This window comes from Anser brachyrhynchus (assembly GCF_964034855.1).
Source record: "Anser brachyrhynchus genome assembly, chromosome: 1".
Classification (NCBI taxonomy): domain Eukaryota; kingdom Metazoa; phylum Chordata; class Aves; order Anseriformes; family Anatidae; genus Anser; species Anser brachyrhynchus.
This window is the reverse complement of record NC_137694.1, coordinates 209,133,937-209,155,006: the sequence shown is the minus strand read 5'-3', so window position 1 is coordinate 209,155,006 and position 21,070 is coordinate 209,133,937. Positions and strand designations below refer to the sequence as shown.

Genomic DNA, 21,070 nt, shown 5'->3' with positions numbered 1-21,070 from the left:
TAACAGCATCCATTTTTTTAAACTTTATTTTTTTGTTTTGTAGAAACTTCTGTACTGTTCTGCTTACCCTACTGACCTGTCCCCACTACCCTGCCAGGTGAAGCAGCCACCGCCGAGCACTAAAATCAAGCTGAAGGCAAGCAAGAACAGACACGATGGGACGGAGATACACATATCCAGAATAAAATGTCCCCAAATCTAATGTATGATTCGCAGCCTCCTCTTCGTGCTGTCTGGTATTCTGTTAGTTTTTTTTTGTTTTTTAACTCCAGCTCCACACTGACACAGGTGCTTTCCTCTGACCCATTGCACCAGTGCCTAGAATCTTTTCTCAGCAGCTCATTTTAAATACTCTGTGATGTATTCACCATAAGCATTTCCCCTTCTAATGCAAACTTACAACTGTTTCGCTTGCAGTTTCGCTGTCCGCTCACGCCACTGTTTTATCCACAGCGCTGTTTCCCCTTGGTCTGGACCAGCCATTTTACAATTCGATCTGTTTTCTTAAGGACTCATCTCCTTCCTGTTTCCTTAGCAAGTAAGATTAACTGCCCATGGCGTTAAAAAAAAAATAAAAACCAAAGGAATTCCACTTTACTCATTCCACGATGACGAGAATTCACTTTCTTCCGACCCGCTTCCCGTCGGTTAATCAGTTTAAGGTTTAGGACGATGCTTTCCCTCGGAAGCGATTACCACTTGGGCTGTCGACTCCCAAGAGGTTGAGCGATGCATTCCTCCACGTCCCTCCACGGAGGACGCGAATCAGTGGAGTGGAGAAGGCAAATCCCCTCCTCAGCACGTCCGAATCCACGCTCCGCAGTACAAACACAGACCTCTGGCACCAGCAGCTTGCGTTAACACGTTGGGCTCTGAGCTCCCCGCCTCACCTGATTCCTCCTGCCACAAAGGATCACGTCAAAGAAAAGGGCTGGGCGCGATAGCTTCTATTTCGGTCCTATCAGGAAAGGTGCTGCGGAAGACAAGTCAACCGTTTCAGCCCGCAACCTCCTTAAAAGACTTTCTGCACGCGTACCGAAGTATTCTGCCCAGCACCAGCCCTGCACCCGTGCTTCAAAAGAAGCCAGAGAAAAGAGCAGAGTATTTTTTACTTTGGAGGACAACGTAACTATCAAAAGTATGAAACGACAATTTCCTACCGTTTATCAAAACCAGATGTAAGAGCTACTTGCGTTCGACTCCCTGCATCTTTGCTAGACTCTTTAAAATGTGCCAGTCCCCCTGTTTTCCACTCCTGTCCTCCCAGCTCCAGTTTGTATATTTTTACCAGCTGTATTCCCGAGCTCTTCCAGAAAGCCCGGGCAGTGTGCGAGCCTGGCAACGCAGCGCGCTTTCGTATTATTCGGCTGTTCCAGGACATCATTTCCTAACACGTCACTTTTATCATATTTCACCTTCGTCGCCAGAAAGGCGGCAAGAACAAGGAGCATATCACAAATTAGCCTAATAACGACTCATGCAAATGAGTTACTTAAGTTCTCAGCAGTGTCCTTATGCTAATTATTGTAGCTAATGATTTTAGACACCCATTTCCCAGGCTTTCTTTTCTTTTTACGTGGGACTCTCCTCTCTCCAAAGCCACCCCAGACTCCGCAGCTCCCTTCCTTCCACCGCCAGCTCCCAGCACGTTCTCCCGGGCTCCGCCAGGGTTGGATTTCCACCTTTCACACAACTTCTGCTTGGCAGAACAACTTGGACGCTCAGCCCTCACGCTTATCTTCATCACCCTACAATCATTTGTCAGGCGAACGCATCGAGAGCCCTCTACTAGCTTGGCGAGAGTGCCGCGGCATTTTTACCCCTTGGCTTAGGGCTGGTTCTTCTGCTCTGCCGTCTTTTAAGGGAAACCTCTTCTAAGGGTTATGTTTTAATGCATCCACCCTTGCCACTTCAGGACAGCTTAAATCATCTCCCTTTTGAGCACCGCTGCTCCTTCTCGATGGAGGTGAAGCTTTGTGGTGGATACCCGAAAGCCGCAATCCGACGAGTGCCGTTTTCTTGGAAAGAAACAACAAAGAGGCTGAGGCACGACTCGCTTGGTGTTCCTTCTCCAACCATCAATCCAGCCTGCGAGTCCAAGGGTGAGTGGAACTTTTCTCTGGGGGACTACAAGAGCTACCTGATCGCAGAGGAAGAGAAACCTGACGCTAAAGCGCAGCTGCCGAAGCACCGGCGCCTTCAGAAGCACGCCTCGCCTCGCTTTGAGGAATTGTTTGTTTTTCCCCAGACCGTTCGAGGGCCACGATTTCTCCTGGAGTTCCGAGAAATCTCCAGCTTTAAGAGCTTTGTTTCACTCCTGAGGAAGAGAAATAGCTGCATCAGGCTGACGGCAAAGCGCGTGCGAGACTGACAAGTGCTAGAGGCTACCGAAACACTTGTTAAGGCCAAAATGGTTGTCAGGCTTTGTAGAACAACTGAAGCAAGGGAGAGTTCATTGATTTGGGAAGAGGCAGGCAGAGGAATGAAGCAGGGTGGAAAGAACATCTTGGCGTTATGAACAGCCGCAGACCTCGCTGTATTCTACAGCTGGAAAAAAAACCAACGCTGTTATTGCGAGGCTTGGAGGAAGGAAAAAACACACACCTTTGTACAAGCTTGATTATTTATTTCGCAGTGCGATTTTAACACGCGGAGCCAAACGGATCATTTATTAAACTCCAAAGCCACGGATGCGTTGCTCTGTCCCACCAGGAGAACCACGAACAGCACCGGCAGCTTGGCCCAGCCACGGCAGTCACACGTGGAGCATTGAATATCTCTGGTAACCCACCGCTGTAAACCTGGAGGAAGGCAGCTGTACTGCTCGCAGGCGTCGCGTGGCCCAGAAGGAGGTTTGGAAGTGGAAATGGAGGCTTCCAGAGATCTGCAGGGCACCGGTGAGCGCGCAGCCACAATAATCTTCAGCTGGATGTTTGTCCTGCCGTCCGTCCCTCCTCGCCAGCTCCTTCAGTAGCTCCTGTCCCCTCCTTCGCGCCACACAAAGGAATTTCTGCCGTCCCTGTCCTCTGCCGCCAGCGGGATCTTATTGCCAAGTCACTAATGCCAAACCCTGCCAGGTATGCAGACGTTATTTCTGCCTGAGGGATGCCATCCATCAGCTACCGCAGAGCTCAGAAACCCCACAAATCGTTATTCTGCTTTAACCTTCCTATCGCCAACGCTCTGAGTTTTCCAGAAGCTCCCATGGGCTTCTCAGTTCAGCACAGGCCACAAAGAAGCCAACTTAAACGTCGGCTTCAGGACGGGCTCAGAAGTGTGGGTACCAGGTGGGGGCACTAATAATTGCACACACGTTTGCTAGCTGTTCTTACACTAGACAGCATTACCTTGAAGTCATCTCGAACAAGAGAAAAAAGCTCCCTTCAAAGATGTAAAAAGAAAAAACAGACCAGGAAGCCCCTGGGCTACGAACTATCGGAAGCAGGGAGAATATCCTAAGAAACTCACAGCTCCTGTAGACCCCTGCAGCTGACCAGTGCCGAGGACAAGACGCCGAAGGATTGCTGCCTTGATCTGGAGCAGTCTCTAGTGCCAGCAAAGCACGTCCTGCAGCTCCTTTCCGGGATTCCCACCGACACAGCCAGCTGGGAGAAGCAGCCCCCATCTCTCCAGCACTATGTCGGGTACTGGCACATGTTTTAGCCATCCCAAATTCTGGAATCCTGAAGATTAGGATGAAGTGCAGCTTAGACTGCTTTAACAACTTGGAGGGTTTAGTCCTCCGGGCAGGGAAGAACCTCGTTGAAGCTTAAGTTTTCCAGTGGGGATGCTATTTTGAACACACCAAAAAAAAACCCGACAAGGACTAGACAAAACATAGCTCCTAGCTTACACGCGATGGTGTCACACACCGCTCACTTTGACGGTTGTGAAGGTCCCTCCTGCAGATATACCGCAATAGGGTTACGGGTCTTCTTTCGGTAAACATCTCGGGCTGGCCAGAAGAACTTCCACGTGCATTCCCAAATCTTACACTTGTCGAGAAATAAGCCATAATTACTTGGGAGTAATATCAGCTTTCCAGAAAAGTTTTTCTCCAGTTCTGTGCTATGCGAAGTGAATTCAACAAAGCCACCGACCAGGCACATAACGCCCTTCCTCAATGGGCTGCAGGGTCCAACAGAACCTACATAAACCCTAGCGGGGTTGAGTTTTAGCAGGGGGCCTCCAGTGTTCCCCACAGCTCATTTGCACCCAGAAATCTGCACCCCAAGTTCCTTTCCTTCATGCAGTGTGGCATTTTGTGATCTTTTTCAGAAGAGCGGTGCTACTGACACGAAACTGGAACTGCTCGTTTACCCAGCAGCATTGTTTGCCCATCTCCCACGTAGGTTTGGATGATGGGGAGTCCCGCTTGGGCTCGGAATGGCCTAAATCCCAGCCTAAATCCCAGGGCACACTCGGGATGACGTGCCAGCTCAGTCTTCAATAAATACCTCAAGTCCTGCCACGGAAAAACTAACAGGACAGGGTTAGTTAGATCAGAGAGATGCATCCATACTCCATTACCAAGTAATTAATTCCCAGACAAACTTAATTCACTTCTTAAATGAAGAAAAGTGCACGTGGACAGGCACGTCGGCCTAGTCTTAATCTAAAAGGACTGCAATGTAGACCGGAGGAGTGTAGTCTGCATTAACCTCGTTTACCACAAAGTCAGTACAAGAGCAATTACTCGTGCTGCTTGCTTGCTCCAAGTTTAAGCCCGTTAAACTCTGACAGTTCCAGCTACACGCAGCGGAGTGCACCTTCACAAAACCAGTTCACCCGATGACTGGAAACAGGGAGCTGCAGAACTTTAAACAAACCAGAGGCGCAGCACCCCGATATACTCAAAAGTGAAGCAATAACAACAGAAGTAATATATTCAAAAGTTTACTAGGTACGCCCTTATTTGCAAGTCCACAGAGAAACTTTAATATAAACACTTTTATTTCTTAATATTTTATTAAGCTAAGCACACTGCATTACCCTAACAGGTTTCTTACCAGGTGGATTAATGGCTTTGACAAGTATTTATGATTTTGGTTCAGTCCCTAGGTACAGCAGTGATCCACCTGTACTCTGTTTATAAATGCAGGTGAGCCTGAATCGCATGGAGGGGATGACTACCTCACTCAAAGCAGCATTTACATTTCTTACTCGTACAGGAAAGGGCGTGATGAGATACAAGCAGAGGCTCCCAAAACTATAAAAGAGTTACTTGAGCCTAGTTGATAGATCTTTACAGCTGCAGGAAGCTTATAACATTGAGATATCCACACTTAATGTTTGATGAAGAAGATCCAGCAGCACTTTGCGTGAATAATGCCCACCCAGCCAAAAAAGCACACCCCTAATACTGGATGTCAGCAGTGTTCATTTACGTGAGGACAGCACATTAAACTGCCCTTTCCACACCAAAATCAGACAATAAATCACAAGCACACCATTCCAGTTAAAATTTAGTAATTAACAGAGTTTGACCGCTTCCATATCCCATTTATTTTCTATTCTAACACTGACCGAACCGCAAATTACTGCAACGTATCCGGACTTTTGCCTAAAAGTCGCATCGAACCCCGTAACTTCGGACCAGCGGTACGCAAACAGGCTGGATCTTGTTAAACACCAGAAAATCAATCACATCAACGGAGCAAACTACTTTATTCCCCTCTTCATTAGGAGCGTTCCTAATCTTGAGCTTGAAAGTCTCGCCCCTTGTCATCAGATCTCGTCGGCTTTTGTTTGCTGCATTAAACAGCCAGAGAGCTCCAGGTACGCTGACGGCAGCCAAGTATTGAACAGCACTTTAAATCAGCGTTAATTGTTAATTTCTTCAGAGAATGGTAAGAACCCTTAAGCTTAATGCTGTAAAGCTTTCCAAAGGTATCAGAATGACAGTAAGGGAACTGACATAACCCACTGAAACAAATGGCTCTCCTTCGGAAAGGAAAAAGAAGTGAGGTGTCCAGAAGATTTAGAAAAAGAAAGTAGCTTATAAAAGGTCTGAAGCCTGGTAGATCCAAAGAATATATACTTTTTTTCAGTTGTACAATGTAACTTTTATGAGTACTTGATACTAAAGGAACCATAAGTAACTTCCACGGGTTTTCCCCACAGTCTACCTGCCCCTAACCTGTTGTAAAGAGAAAAAGGGGGAAGGGGAGAAAAGACTAACAAAAATGGACCTATACCCAGGCACCTGCACCTCACATCACCTTTCTTTACACCACTTAAACCCGAGCCAGCATGGAAAGAGAGTTTTACTGCCAAACTCCAAACCCAACGCATCCACGTGGTAATTAAGAGATGGACTTCTAGGCTGGCTCAATCCGTCAGCAAGAGGCAAAGGAGATCCCGAAGCTCCTGGGGAGAAGGCGGCAGACTCCCTCAGCCCGGAGATGTACCCACCAAAACATACTTGCTGCTTTCAAACCCAACTTTAGCATCACCAGGAGGGCTTCGATGCAAGATCGCTGTTTGGCTGCAATACGCAAAGCACGCCTACTTGTAAAAATTTCAATTGGGAACAAATCAAGCCCCATACTGCTCCGAAAAGACTTCAAGAAGGGATGAGCTAGCGGAGCCAAACGCTTCCGAGAACACGATTCACCTCGGCGAGAGGTTCTCCCATTCACACACCAGGGAACCCGGCAAACTAGCGAGTGTTTTGCGTAGTCATGTGTAAAATTAGATCTCTGTTGTGCAAGCGAACGTTCTACTAATATTTCCATTCACAAGAGACCGAGTGCTTAATTAACATTTATACCAATTCTCGAGCTATTTACCAACACAAAGGAGGCGATGTGATACCATGGTTCCTTAAACACAGCCCTCAGCGCAGGCAGAGTTCTCGCTCCCCTCCATCACGTGTCGAAATATTAAATTTTCCGCTGCTGCGCTGTTACAAGAGAAACTTGGGAAAACGGGCAAGGTAGGTGCGTTAGAACAAGGAGAACACGCATTGTTTTCCTGGGATTACTCGCTCGGTTTGCACCATTCTGCCTTCGTAAGGAAGGAGGTGCAGCAGGACGACGGGTATTAGTTTGCCACCTCCGAGTACAGTAACACGGAGGGTAACCACGTCTCGCAGTCCTCATTAAAAGCCCCAGGTAAAACCATCTATTCCACCACTTTTTAATAAATCCTAAGAGACGCAATTTCCTTTGAGGCACGGCAACTAGCCATGGTTGTAAGGTAGGGCTCTCACCACCCAAATCAGCACCCAGATCTCTTCTTAGAGGAACAAGCTTAAGACTGTCGTCAATCCAACCCAAGTCACGATACGGAACAAGGCTCAAGATTATTCAATTATTCATTACTCAAAATAATCATTCTTCATAAAGCAAACCGTTCACCAAACGACCCCAGGTCTCACGACTTCGACCCGTTACAGCTTTCGAGCGAGCCACCAGCAGGATGAGCTGTGCCCCCACGGCTCCACGCTTACCCCACTCCTCTCTCTCAGACCACCAAATAACGACCGGCAGGATCACCGCTTTGCCATTTGACTGCTCACACGCAGTTTAAATTATCTGCCGGATCCCAAAGCTCATCTTTTAACTTGGTTTGTGCATTTTGGCAAGACCATACCTCCGCACAGGCATTTCAAATACCTAACGTGCCACCGAAAACAGGTTAATTCCATACCTAAATGCGTTGGACGAGAAAGAAATCTCTGCACTCGAGCGCTGCTGTCCCTGCCATCTCTTGAAATTCCCAGGTAGCAGCACCCCTTCCTCCACAAGCAGGTTATACTTTGATTACTTAATAATGAACGAGCTCTTTGTTCGAATAATTACCAGGAGAAAATAAGACTGTTATACAACAAGTGAGCAACATTCAAACTCGAGCTCCCACTGCTCCCCGAGACACCTAGTACAAAGAAAACTAAGTTTTACTGGCATCTTCCACGACTAACTCTTCAGACAAGAGAATAGAGCCCGTGCTTAAAAAACAAACTGGCTTGTGAAGCAGCTGACCATCAAAACAGGTTAAAGCTGATCGACACGACCCCCAAGCTATCGATTTCCTTCCTCGATTGCAAAATGAGCACGGAGAGAAGTTCTGCAGAGCTGTTACCCGGCAGTTTAGGTTTAAAACTTGGTCTAGATTCTAAGAGGTTCAGAAAAAACACCTTCAACTCGGGTGGTTTTGTACATTTCTGCCTAAGTCCACTGGTATCAGAAGTGAAACTGCGTACAACTTAAATCCAAACCTTTCTTGCTCTCCAAGGAAAAGGTACCAACAGTTGGTAAATATGGGATGCGAGGAGATAAAAGGACTTGCTCTGCAGTTTTCAAACACTGCTTAGCAACTTTCTGGTTTATACGCTTACAGACACCATGTCAGGAACCACTATATGTAAAAAAAAGAAATCCAGTCTCTGCATTTGTTTTTCCGAAAGCATAAATACACTAACAGCTACTGGCACCACGAAGCGAGCTCGGCGAGTTGGCTCGATCAATAAAACAAATCCCCGTCACGCAAATCATCACACCAAGCTTCACGAGCCACCTAAATTTGGTTTTCCACGCTTCCGCTCTCGTTCTTTTCTTAAAGATAAGCAAATGCAGAGAAATATTCTCTACACCAGACACAAGCAAAAATCAAGCAGGTCAGAGCGAGCATTGTCCGAAGGTAAAAGCGTCCCCATTTGTGGGGGCCGCTGCACAGCGGTGAGAACAACCTGGCCTGCCCCCCAAACGGGAAGAGAAACGTGAAGAGTGTGACTAAATAGCCCATAACACAAACATCACAACGCACAAGTCACGCAAAAGCTTTTTAGGGACGAGTTGTGCCGTAGTTGTCGCCCTATTGATATCCACCCCCCACCCCCCCGCAATTAAAATTAGCAGAAAATTCAGATTTTCATCAAACGCGTGTACTTAAAACACAGGGCGCTAGCTCAGCCTTGAATTTCAATTTATTCTGAAGTCCACACAAAAAAAAAAAAATCACTCTTACACGCTCGTTTACATTTTGTCACACGGTAAAAGTGTTAGTTTTCTTTACAGACATTACTTTAAAAGGAGCGTTTTCATCACAAATTCAAACTTAAGCGCAGCGGCGGCTTTTATTCAGAAGTTTTGCACAACTTGGACACAACAGGACTTTGGCAAACGAATCCTTTTACGTAACATCCCAGGTACAGGAACGTGGGGGGGGGAACCGATAGATATTCCAGGCAGGTAGCCCAGCTTTTAGGAGTTAGCGGGGTTCGCTTTTCCTTTGCACGTGAATTAGGAGCTGGAGGAGGCGGCACGCGAGGCTTTTCTCGTTACATTTCAGCTGGCGAGAAGTCAGGCAGGACGCGTGCGCCCCGCGAAGGACGGCTTCCTTGAGGCGAGGAAGCACCCCCACGCCGATTTCACCCCCAAATCCCTACGCCGCGGGGTGGGTTCGATGAGGAGGGGGTCGATTTGGGGGGGAAAAAAGGGGAGGAAGGAGGGTTTTGGGGAGCAAAAGCAGCCCTGGGCTGGGATTCCTCCAGCAGCAGGAAGTTTCTATGGGGCCTGGCGAGCATGCGCCGTGAGCCCGGCGCTCTCCCTATGTGGCAAGAGTGCAGAGGCAACGACCAAAGCAATAATCGAGACAGAGACCGAGAGCAACAAGCACCTTCCCCTCTGGATCCCCGGCTGCTGCTGCTGCTGCCGCCTCCTCGCAGCCCTCCCCCTGGCTGCTCCGCTGCCCGGGGCCCTCCCACAGCCATCGCACAGGAATTGGAGAGTCTGGCAAGCAAACCTTCGCTGCTGCTGCTGCTGCTGCTGAAGGGAGAGGAGAGGAAAAGGAGAGGAGAGGAGGAGCAGCTGGCAAGGGAACGGCGGAGTGGCCGAGCCACCCTCAGCCTCGCCCAGCTCAGGTGGTGGGGGGCTGGAGGGGGGGGGGGAGGAGAAGGGCCAAGCTTTTAGCCCCCTGCCCAGCTGGGAGAGAAGGGAGGAGGGGAGAGGGATGGAGAGCAAGCACAATGGCTGGCTGTGTGTGTGGGGAGGAGATTTCCTACAATAGCAGCACTGGGGAGGGCTCGGGGCTCTTCTGGTGCCCCCCCCCCCTTCTTCCCCATTCCTCGCCCCACAGAGGCAGGGGAGAAAGGAGGGGGGAAGATAAAGAGGCTGAGGGCATCGCCTTGGGTGTCCCCCCACTATTCTTCTTTTAGGGGAGAAGTAGAAAGGGACACACACACTGAGGGGGGGGGAGCACTGAAGCAACCCCCCAGCTGGGGACAGGAGGAGAAGACCCGCTGCCAGCGTTAAGCTGACCAAAAAAATAAGTTATTTAAGCTGATCTCCCTGCACGAGTCAAACCCAGGGGTGCTGAAGGAGGGGGTGGGGGTCACAGCCGATATTGGGGGGGAGGAGAGGAGGGGGAGCCCCCACCTTCTATTGGGGGGGGGGGGGAAGGGAGGAATCTTCCCCCCTCCCCAACCAAGTGCTCACCCCGAAAAGGCCACGTTGAGGAGAGGGGGGAAAGGGGAAAGGCCACAGCAGGAGGCTGGCTGCCCCCCCGGGGCTTCACGCCGGGAATCCCAGGCCCCTCCTCTCCCTCAGCGCGCTCCACCCCCGGGGCTGGGAGGAGGCGGGGGGGGACCAGCCCCGGTTCCCCCCCACTTCAAAACCCCTCACAAACCTCCCCCCCCCCATCGGCCCCCCCGTCCCTCCTCAGAGCCGGCGGAGGGAGGGAAAGGAAAACGGAGAGGGGGGAGAAGGCTGAGGGGAGCCGGGGGGGGGGGGGGGGGGGGGCGCTCACCCTGCTCGCCGGGCTCCTGCAGGACGCGCTCCAGCTCGGGGAAAGGCAGCTCGGGGAGGTCCAGCAGAGCCCCGTAGCGTTCGAGGAAAGAGCAGACGACGGCGAAGTTAGGCCAGGAACCCGGGCAGCCCGGGCCGGCGGCGGGAGGGGGAGGCGGCGATGGAGGCGGAGGAGCCGCCGCCGCCATCTTGGGGCCGGGGATGGAGAAGGAGCAGGGGAGGGGGCGGGGAGGGAGGGGGCGCTGCCGAGCCGCGCGCCGCCACGATCCCACAGTGCACCGCGGCGGGGGGGGGGGGGGTCGGGAGGGGGAGAGAGCGTCGCCGGGCGGCTCCTCGCCGCCGCGTGCGGCACGGGAATGAAAACAAGGCGGGGCGGGGGTATTTATAGAGGGGGCGGGGACAGGGGTGGGGACGGACGGGCGGGTCGGCCAATGGAAGGGTGGAGGTGAGGCGCAGGCAGGGGGCGCTGGCCAATGGGAGGGAGGGGTTCGTTGCTCCGGCCGGGCGGGGGTCGCGCGCGGTGAGTGAGTTGCGGGCGCGTGCCGGCCGTTAACGGCCGCTCCGGCCGTGAGGGGAAGGGGCGGGAACGGGCCGGAGGGAGGCGCTGAGGTGGGGTTGGGGGTCGGGGGCTGTGGAGAAATAGAAATAGAAATAAATTTCCAGGTGCCAGCCTGGCTCCCGGCAGCTTTGAGCCTTGCTTCTCTCGTGTCCTTGCACCCTGCCTTCCCTCCTGTCACAAGCTGGCCGCCCGCCCTTACCTCCCCTTGCGCGCCGTCCTGCGGCTCCTCAGCAAAATATATTTGTTTTTTTTTTCTGTTTTTTTTTTTTTCAACTTTACCTCAGTCCCTGACTGACCCACTTCTTAAACCTCGCATATCCTTCCCCCTTGCGCTTCTGCTGTCGGTTTTTAAGTCTTCGCCTGCTTTTGTACCTGCTGTAGCCCTTGAAGTTGCTTTGATGCAAGGGAGTTTCTTACTTTTTACCTACTTATCTTGCTCACTGTTAGTTTTGGAGGACTACATCCTCCTTTTGATACCTTACTTACTTATTTTGATGCTTTGATACTTATTTTGATACCTTGATTTACTCTTTTGCCCTCTTTGACCTCAGGGCGTGTCTTCGCTTTTATGAAACATTTCCTTAAGCAAGCTCTCAATACAGTGTTTATCTCGGTCCCCTTTTTTATTCCAGCTGTTTCTGACAGGTGCTACTTTGCAGAAACGTTTGACTTCACAGAAGACAGCAACATTGCCAGTTTCTAAATCCACCTGCTTGCCCAGCTATACTTCTATGTCAAGTTTCTTTAGGTTAATCACTTATTTTTTCCTCCACCATCCTAGCCATTACTTCATATTTTTTTGTTGTTTCAGCCCAATCTCCTTGCATAAGTTGGTATTTTGCCTCTTAAGCTTTTCTGCTTCCTTTATTTCCTGTTTTTTGTAACTTTGCTTACAGATTTCTCAGCCATCTCTGCTCCTTGTCTCTTGGACCTCCCTGGCACGTTTGGACTCCAGTTTACAGTTTGTGGTATACAGTTCATTTGATCTTACTTTGCACTCTGTTTCAGCAGATATCATAGTGAATAATTAAAAAGCAACCCGTTTGTCGGGGAAATATTTTCCCAATCCGTGCTGATTAGTGATTGGACCGTGCCCTGTGTGAAGAATGTCCAAAGTCCCTGGTAAAAAAAAAAAATCGTTCTTATTCACTTCAATTTAAGATACTTTCACTAATTCAAATAACCTCACGTTTCTGGTATTCTCTGGCAGTATTATGGGAAACACTTTCAGACTACTAATCATCATTTATGCCTTTTGAGTTTATGTCCCTTAGTTCCTGCCACTTATTTTTGTGCTGTTGGAAGAAGATATGACGGAACCTGGACGCTATGGAGCTAAGCCATGCATTCGCCATCCTATTTGCAGTTTGTGCTTGTTTGATTGCGTTAACCCAGCCTTGCAAATACCATTTTGATTGGGAGATCTGATATTCCTAATTTTATTGTTGTTCATTTACCTCACCACCATTCACTTCACTGCAGTCTCTACTCAAAACTAGCCCAGGGAAAATTTACTTGAATTCTTCGGAGCCAGGTTCTGGGTAGTGGATTCTGCCTTTACTCTTTGGTTGATTTTACTCTGCTGGGACTAGCGATAGGTATTTCTTCTGCCGTAATCTTGCTTCACCAGACTTTTGGAATAACAGTCTGATGACCCTTTGTGTGTCAATCCATTGCTTTGTAGGTATGTGAGGAGAGAATCCAGAGCATGTGAATCCAGGCAAATTTCACTCCCCCGTAGCTGCTTGCCTGGCATCCTCTTTGGCAGGGTGCATGTGCCACCAGCTTCACAAAGGAGCAGGAAAGAAATAATTGCCCTGTTCTTCTGTGGAAGCAGCAGTTCTGGCAGCCTCAGTCCTGTGCTGAATCCAAAGTAAGGCTGTTTCTACTTCACACGACGTTTGAAGCAGGGCACTGAGATTCATGTCCTGTCTGGTCATGTGCAAGATGGGAAGGGAGGCTGCCAGGAGGGCTGGAAGCTTGGTAATCCAAAGATTTCTGTTTTGCGAGGGCTCCTTTCTTAATCAGCACCACCAGGGTTCCTACAATCGATTTTCCTGGTGAATTTGGATTATTAAAAAAAGGAAAAGGATGATAATTTGGATATCTGGAAGGATCTGCCAGAGGTTTTCTGGGTCAGCCAGGAGCAGAGTTCTTTTTGCTGCAGAAACCCGCATCTGTCTTTGCAGTGCAGGCTTCAGACCATCCTCTTCGCTCTGAACTGGAAGGGCAGAAAGCAGAAAGGTCACTCCTGAGTCGCGTATCTTGGCTGTCGAGCAAGTCCAAAGCATTTCCAAGGCAGCCCCGGGACTGGTCTCTTGCCGTCGAGTGCCAGAATCACGGCAGCGATCAGGTTGCAGTTACTTGAAGGACTGCGACGATGGCGGAAACTTTCAAAGCGGTGCTTCCCAAGGCATCGTCCCTGCCTGCTGACGCCCGGCTGTCGGGGAAAAATGAGAAAATAAGCGGAGATTTAGAGAGCATGACCGAGGGGAAGGCCAAAGGGAACTAAAATTTATTTATCATTAAACTGAAGCAGTAAAGATTGGGGTTAGACATTAAAAACGATGTTGTTTGGGTTCTTAACAGTCCTGAGAAATTACACTGGGAGATCTGGTGTCCCTGAGGAGTGACTCGGGGAAGAAGGCTCGAGCCCTTTAGGTCTCTGAAAGTCCATTAGTTTAAAGTCCGCGTTCAACATTTGTCTTCTCCTTTCCTTAAAGCTAAGTTAATGCTTGTTTGTTTTTGTTTTTATCTCATTTACTATCTCAAACTAATAAACGTGAACATCCCAGCGTGGTTTAGAGGGCCCAGGAAACAGTGCATCCCACAAATATTTTAGGAAAATTTGATCTTCTTCATTATATATTTAGCGAAAAGATTAAAAAAACAGATTTGGAAAGATACTCAGGGAACTGACCCCGGTGATTGTTTTAAAAGTTGAGTACCTGATACTTTAACAGATGCAGCATATAAAATGATTTGCTCCAAATCCTACAAGAGCCCCAAGAGGACGGGTAATTCAACAAATCTGCTGGTCCTTTGTTCAATTCTGTTGTCACAAAATCACACGGAATCTGCCTGTAACAGAGTTTTCTTCCCAGCTCCTTGGGGCAAGGACACAGTTTTGTTTTTTTATTAATGTGCCACATATGTTATCCTGATGGTAAGCATTAAATATCCTTTTTTCCAGACTTCGGTTCAGCGTAGCGATGTCTTCCCCTGAAATCGCTTCCCTTTCTTGGGGTCAGATGAAGGTGAAGGGCTGCTCCACGACCTACAAGGACTGCAAAGTATGGCCGGGAGGAAGTCGGACCTGGGACTGGCGAGAAACGGGGACGAACGTGAGTTTGCCTCTGACTTTCCATCCTGCATTTTGAACAGGACTTGGTTAAGAATACAGTTTTCCTAAGAGGCTGGTAGCAACCTTTTTTCAGACCACGCAAACAAAAGTTGTCTTGAGTAGGGTGGAAAAGAATCTATGGGAAGTCAAAAGAAATCCTCAGCAACTGACCGTACACGTTTGGCAGAGGACAATGCAGGCAGTTAGTTTATGTCCCTTTCCCTGGGGTTCCTCCAACTTATTTCTGAGGAGAAGTATGCGGATACAGCATCAGTTGCAGCAATTTCTCCACAAAGAGCTCACAGGCTGCCAACCACAGTGACCTGGCTTTGTAGCCATGTACTAAATGATTCCCTGCACGATTTTGTATCCCTTACACTTTACCTGTAATTGCTCTCAGAATCCTATAGAAGTACATGGAACAGTATTGGTGTTTCAAATTCAGAAGCAGCATTATACCTATTACATTGGGAACCTAATTTGATAATTTGTCCTATAATAGGGCTTGCACTAAGACAGCTGTATTGACTAAAAAAAAAAATAATAATCCACATATTCTAAGCAAGAAACAAAGCTAAAAAGACCTACACACTGGGTCGTAGACCCCGCTGTATCCGTGTGGGCCCTCCCGGGTTGCTGCTGTGTTCATTTTGACACAGCCGAGAGGCAGAACTTTGGGTTTGGAGCTTCCTGTACCATCTTCTGGGGAGCAGAATTTCTTAAGCCGTCGGATTTCAGTCTGCAAAGAGCGTACAGCGCAAAGCAAGAGGTGGTGCTGCTGTACAAAGACCTTTGTGGTTTGCAGAGGAAAGCGTAGCTGTGCGTGTAGCCCTTTTAACAGTATTTTATTTGTGGCCTGATTAAGTGAATTTTTTGTCGTTTGGAGGGCACAGGGTGGGAGGGGATGTCGCTTTTTCACTTGTCAAGAGAAATCCAAGCTTTCACGGTAACGCTTTCTCAGTTTATGTGCACACACGAGTGGAGGAGCAGAACGCATGCAGTATGAAATGTTCCCCAATAGTTTCCAGATCACATTTTGATTTCATTCTTCCATTTCAAAGCTTTGTTTCGGGTTACAGCATTTAGGAGGACGTGCCTTCCTTTTAAAGCTTCAGCCAGAGGATGTCTTCAGGTGGCAGACGAAAGCTTTAAGTCCGTAAAAGTCCTCAGAGGAATCCCGCAGTTGAAACAAGAAAGGCGAGTCTGTTAAATGAAAATCAGGGGAGAAAAAAAGAGTTGGATTATTCAGAGGGGCGGGTTTTCTGGCATCCTTTCTACGTCATCAGTAAGCAGAAAAAAATAACCTATTTAGGTTTTCCTATATAGGATCCTTTTAAAGTTCTTCCTGGAGGTCAGTCCCATCCCTCCTACTGCTACGGCAGCCACGGGGGAGTTGGGTGGTCTTTAAAACTGAATGGCAAGTAACAAATACAGGACTAAAATGAGCCTTTTATAGACTGCATCTCCTACTCTAGAAGAATTATAAAGGAGTTTATTCAATTAGCACTGGAAACCATAGGATTCACTCATTTTCTGCACATTTCCTCGTCGTAGACTGCAGCGTGCTTGCTTTGAGCGTGTTTTACCTGGGGCTAGGGGGAGCTGCTCCCTAAGGCTGAGGAATAAAGCAGTGCCCCTCGTGCCCCGCGCTCCAGTTGGAAACGAATCCCTTCCTTTCCTCTTCTGCTTTCAAACCGATGCCTGGCACGCCGTTCTTTCGTCGGGGAAAAATTGCACAACTGGCTCTGCAAGGTCCTGGAACTAAGCACTACTGTTTCTCCTGACCTTATCCCTGGGGGATAAAAGGCGGCCTCCCTGGCTGGCAGCACGTCCGTGCCACCTGCTAGTGGGGAAAAAAGGAGTCCCGCGGAGAAGACCAGGCAACAACACGGGCAAGAACTGCTGCTGCCCGTCCTCCTCCCCTCCCGCTGTCGCGTTATTAACCACGATGATACAGTTATTCCTCCACGTTACATATTTCCTCTGATGATACTGTTTTCCTACAAAGCAGGTGGAAGCCCCCTGATCGGGGCGTCTTGTGTAACCACAGCAAATCCTTTTGTTCTGCGGCATTAATGTCTCAGCAGTACTTATCATATGACAGCAAACCTTCCCCCAGCAAGCTAATTAACGTAATTGCAGTAAACCGTACCTGTTCTTTTTGTCCAAGCCTTGAGCCTACCTTAAAAACCCCCAGAGGAAAAGCATCACCTATTTTATCATAAACACGTACTCGCAACGGTTTGGCCTGAGAAAGCTCCGCGTAACGAAGCGACCTGTGTGTTCGAGGTGGGGATTTTAACTGTAAATGTACCTAAAGGGAATGCAACCGTAAAGGTGAACTCTCTCTGCTGCTGAAATTCCAGATCCCATCCAACCCTAACACTCCGTGGTGGGATAATTTAACCCACCTCCTAGAACTGGCACCCTAATACGGAAGGTTTCCCTCACCTGGAATTTCGGGAGTGTTGGTTTCCACTAGAAAGCTCTCGCCGCGTTCAGCAAGTTGATGATGAACAGGGCAGGGCTGGCAACAATTCTGACACCTTGTGGGAGGCTACAGGACCAGCGCTGGCAACCTGGGCAGGAGAAAAAAAAAAAAAACAAAAAACAGGAGAGAACACAAGGATGTCAAAGAGAAAAGCTCGCAACCTAATGGAACAAAGCTCGCAAACGAAATGACAGAAGCTGGCTCTTTGACCTTAATTCATTGAAAGAATGTAAGCTTTTGGGGAAGAGCAAGAAGTAGAGGGGATAAAGATTTATGGGCATCTCCAGAAAAATAACATTCTCCAGAAGCCCACCAGGGCGTTACCTACTTCATGCGAGAAGCTGGTCCCAGTCCTCTTTACGAATCCTACCCTCTGCAAAAAAAGGAGCAGGGAGAGGAGAAAAGTATTAATGGGTTAAAAAAAAATAACGCACGCCAAGGAGTGGCCAACAGGTTGTACAGCCACAAGTCGTACGTCTTACTTTTAGCCATAGAGAGAGCCATGGAACTGGGGGAGAATTAGTGTAATATAATAATGGTTTATCTTCGTCTATTACACGGCACAAATCCGTATGTTTACAGGGTTCTAGCAGTAAGCGAGTGTACGTCTTTAAAAACACAATCAACGTGCTCTTATTGCTCTTCTCTTTTCTTTAAAAGGAGTTGGGTTTCAAATATTCCTTTCTCAAAATTAAGAGCAGAGCAGAAATGGAAACCACCAACTGAAATGGCACTAACCAATATGTTTCAGTCCTCTTTGGCAAAGGATTTAATCATTCTAATTATTCGAGGAGCTTTCTTATAATTAAAGCGAGTAAACTTGAGCTCGCTGCAATCTTTATTAGAAAAAGGTTTTGTCCGCTTGAAAACAAGAAGCAACATGTTGCAATTTATCGATTTCACTTTTAATATTTACAAAATGCTGTTAGTCATAAATGTTTTAGGGATGTATAAAGCATCATTCATTTCTAACTGGTTAGTAAAGACTGCCAATACTGCCATCGATTGATTAACCATCATCCTCCACCTGCATATAAAATACCTTCTAAAATTACCACTGTTATCTGCTGCGTGCGTGCAGGGGTTGTGTTACATTTGGGTGGGGTACTTTACGCCGCTAATCGAGGAGCAGGTTCAGAACCCGTAGCTGAAGCCCTCCTGGTTGATGCTGTCAGTACTCAGGCTGTTATTATTTTCCTCTGACGCTCAGCATTCTCCGGGAGTGCAGCCGGCTGACCTTGAAGAAGTTGTCAAGAAGGGTGTGCAAACCGTCATGATCGGCCGTGGCATGAGCGAGGCTCTGCAGGTAGGTTTTTGTTCCGTGCTAAACAGAAACGAGACGGGTTTGTTTTCTCTCCCCTTCTGATTAGGGGAAAAAAAATCCACAATGATTTACCAAGAGGGGAGAAAAAAATCAGGCTGCTGACTTAGCACGACTGAACTCCTGCCGGGAGTCGCCCTCTTCCCAAAAGAAGCATCATCTGAGCTCCTGTGTTAGTGTCAATGTCAAACAGTAAAAGGGCTTACGTTCTGCTACAGAAGCAATTTAAACAAGGAGGATTTTTTACGATGCCATTAGTCCCCCGCTCTTAGACTAGGCTACAAGCCTGCTGTACAGACTCGGATAATGAGGCCTTCTTGTTACCAGTGCTGGCGGTGTCACTGCAGCAGGTAAACTAGCTACACAAAGCTCAGAAGTGCCAAGCTTCGTGAGAAGGAATTCTTTTTGGAGAGCTGAACAACACCTTGCTTACATTAATTACCTTTAGCTCAGCTTCTACTCCCTTTTGTAAGAAGAGGCTGCACTTTAAACTGCGGTAAGGAGAGAGGGGAGGTGTGTACGTACACGTAGCTTTATCAAAGAGAAAAAATGGTTTCAAGCTTAGAAATACCTGAGCACGTTATCAGTTTGGCTACTATCCGTAATGCTTTACTGCATCTGCTAACAAATGTCATCAGTTTTTCTTCAAGCCTTGAAGAGGGAAGTATCTAATCCTTGCTTTTTCCTTTCACCTCCTGAGGTTCCATCGTCTACCGTGGACTATCTCAAGAAAAACGGGATTGAGGTGGTGGTCTTGCAAACGGAGAAGGCTGTGGAAGAATACAACGCCCTGGCTGCTCGGGGTGTCAAGGTGGGGGGCGTCTTCCATTCGACGTGCTGAAGCACCGCGGGCTCAGAGCCTGCCCTGACCTCAGCCAAGTCGCGGGCAGGCCTCCCGGCTGCGTCAGGTTACAGCCAGCAGCGGGGATTTACATGCCAAAGCGTTAATGTACGCTGGGAATCTGGAGTGCAAGGAGAGTTTGTGAGTTCAGGATTTAAACAAACCGAGTGCTCACAAAGGGGGGTTGTTAATGAATTCATTTAATTACAGAACCGTTTGAATACGTTCTGAAGATTGACCTGATCTTTTGAAGACTGACCGTATTCTGGTCACTTTTCACCTTTGGGTTAAATTAAGATATTAAGTTGTGAGTACTCTTATTAGGAAATGGCCCGGGATTACATGATTAGCTACTGCAACGTAGTCATAAAACATCTGATGAGTACAATCAAGTGGTGATAAAGGATCACTTATAAATAAGATAAAATAAAAATAAAAGAGGTGACCCCAGTACAACTCTGCCTCCTGCTGGTGACTTCAGTCAGGGTATTGGTCGTGCAGAGCTGTGATGAATGAGGACTGTATAACTGTATTTTTAAATTTTACTTAGAACCTAGTAAAAGAAGTAGTCTACAGGGGATAAGCGTAAAGTCTGTGCCTTGAAGAATTTTCCCATTACCAGCATTGTGCGTACTGAGTTGTGAAATATTTATCTTGCAAGCATTAAAGAAGTCCCTACTTGCTTAAAATGATCCAAAATCTCTGTCTCAGAGCTAGCTTGCAGCAGAAAAAGTGGGTCTGTAGGAATTCAATCATCTAAATTGCTGTCAGCAGGTGTTGCCAGCAAGCATGGGGTGGAAGTTAGGGTTCTTACTGAGCATCGTGTCTCCTACTTGCACATCACGACAACAAGCACTATTTCAGTGAAAGGATTACAAGCTCTTTTAGTTGCTGTTCCACTGTTTCTTTTCTTTGGTGGGCTTCTATTAACGTTACCAGTTACACGTTACCCATTGTAGGTTATGTTTTTCCACTAGGCTCACTTAGTCTTCATCTGGGCAGATTAAGTCTGCCAAATTGCCAGAAGTACAATAAAACTCTGAGGGACTTGGAGCTCTCCAAGGAGCAGCGGAGAAGCTCAGTCTGGTAACGAGAACTGGGTGACTTTCCCAAGACCCAAGAATAGCCCTTCACAAAATACCGTGGTCTCTTTCTGTTTATTTGCTCTCCTAACCGTTTAAAACCTTTCATCTGATAAAATACAACGTGGCGTAAAAGCGAAGGAAAAGTGAGTACTTGTACGTTTTATCTTGCGATCTCCTAATTACAGCGATCTTTTCGTGTAGCTACATTTGAGGTAAAAATCTTACCTAAACCAGCAAGAACTCCTTTTCAGCTGCTGCAGTGCCGTGACATTTTTCAGAATAACTTTTGCTGTGCGAAGCAGAAGACGAACGACTGACCCAGAAGGCTGCAGTCATCCCAGGGGAACGCCAGCGGAGCCACTTCCTACCAGTCTGCACAGAGTAAAAGATGCAATTTGCGTTATGTTAACTAATAGCAGGGGGCTGCCTCTTGAGCAGCGATATATTTGTGTTATTTCATGATCCTGTGGGCCTTAAAAAGGCCTTGATTAGGAAGAGGCTTTTACAAAGGGGACGATTCCAGTTGATTAAATACTGTTACGCTGCTAGAAGTTAGGCAAACGCCTTCTCTCTCATCTACTGCTCCTGTTTGTTGCCTTTTTTTTTATTTTCATATGGCACTGAAGTAATTTTTTGGATGAAGCCACAGTCGACAGAATTCCTTGACCTGGAGCCTGTATTT

General features: G+C 47.9%; 2 protein-coding genes across 6 annotated transcripts in view; one reads left to right on the top strand and one right to left on the bottom strand.

The window, feature by feature from the left end:
• Window positions 1-11,018, bottom strand: part of RSF1 (remodeling and spacing factor 1) — a 61,455-nt gene extending 50,437 nt beyond the window's left edge. Inside the window, exon 1 of the mRNA XM_080576335.1 lies at window positions 10,750-11,018. Coding sequence (XP_080432461.1) covers window positions 10,750-10,936 — 187 coding nt within the window. The 5' untranslated portion in view covers window positions 10,937-11,018. The remainder of the gene's footprint in view (window positions 1-10,749) is intronic.
• AAMDC (adipogenesis associated Mth938 domain containing) lies at window positions 2,580-19,756 on the top strand. Of its 5 annotated transcripts, none has more exons than XM_080576337.1 (5): window positions 2,580-9,865; window positions 12,992-13,180; window positions 14,501-14,651; window positions 18,352-18,447; window positions 19,163-19,756. In XM_080576337.1, exons 1-5 carry the CDS (start codon window positions 9,528-9,530, stop codon window positions 19,301-19,303), a joined length of 915 nt encoding a protein of 304 aa, XP_080432463.1. In that variant the 5' UTR covers window positions 2,580-9,527; the 3' UTR covers window positions 19,304-19,756. The 5 variants fall into 5 exon arrangements, with proteins under 5 accessions (XP_080432463.1, XP_080432464.1, XP_080432465.1 ...); XM_080576341.1 differs by lacking the exons at window positions 2,580-9,865; window positions 12,992-13,180 and adding exons at window positions 11,245-11,268; window positions 12,204-12,275; XM_080576340.1 differs by lacking the exon at window positions 2,580-9,865 and adding an exon at window positions 12,323-12,429.
• Window positions 19,757-21,070: the final 1,314 nt, after the last annotated feature.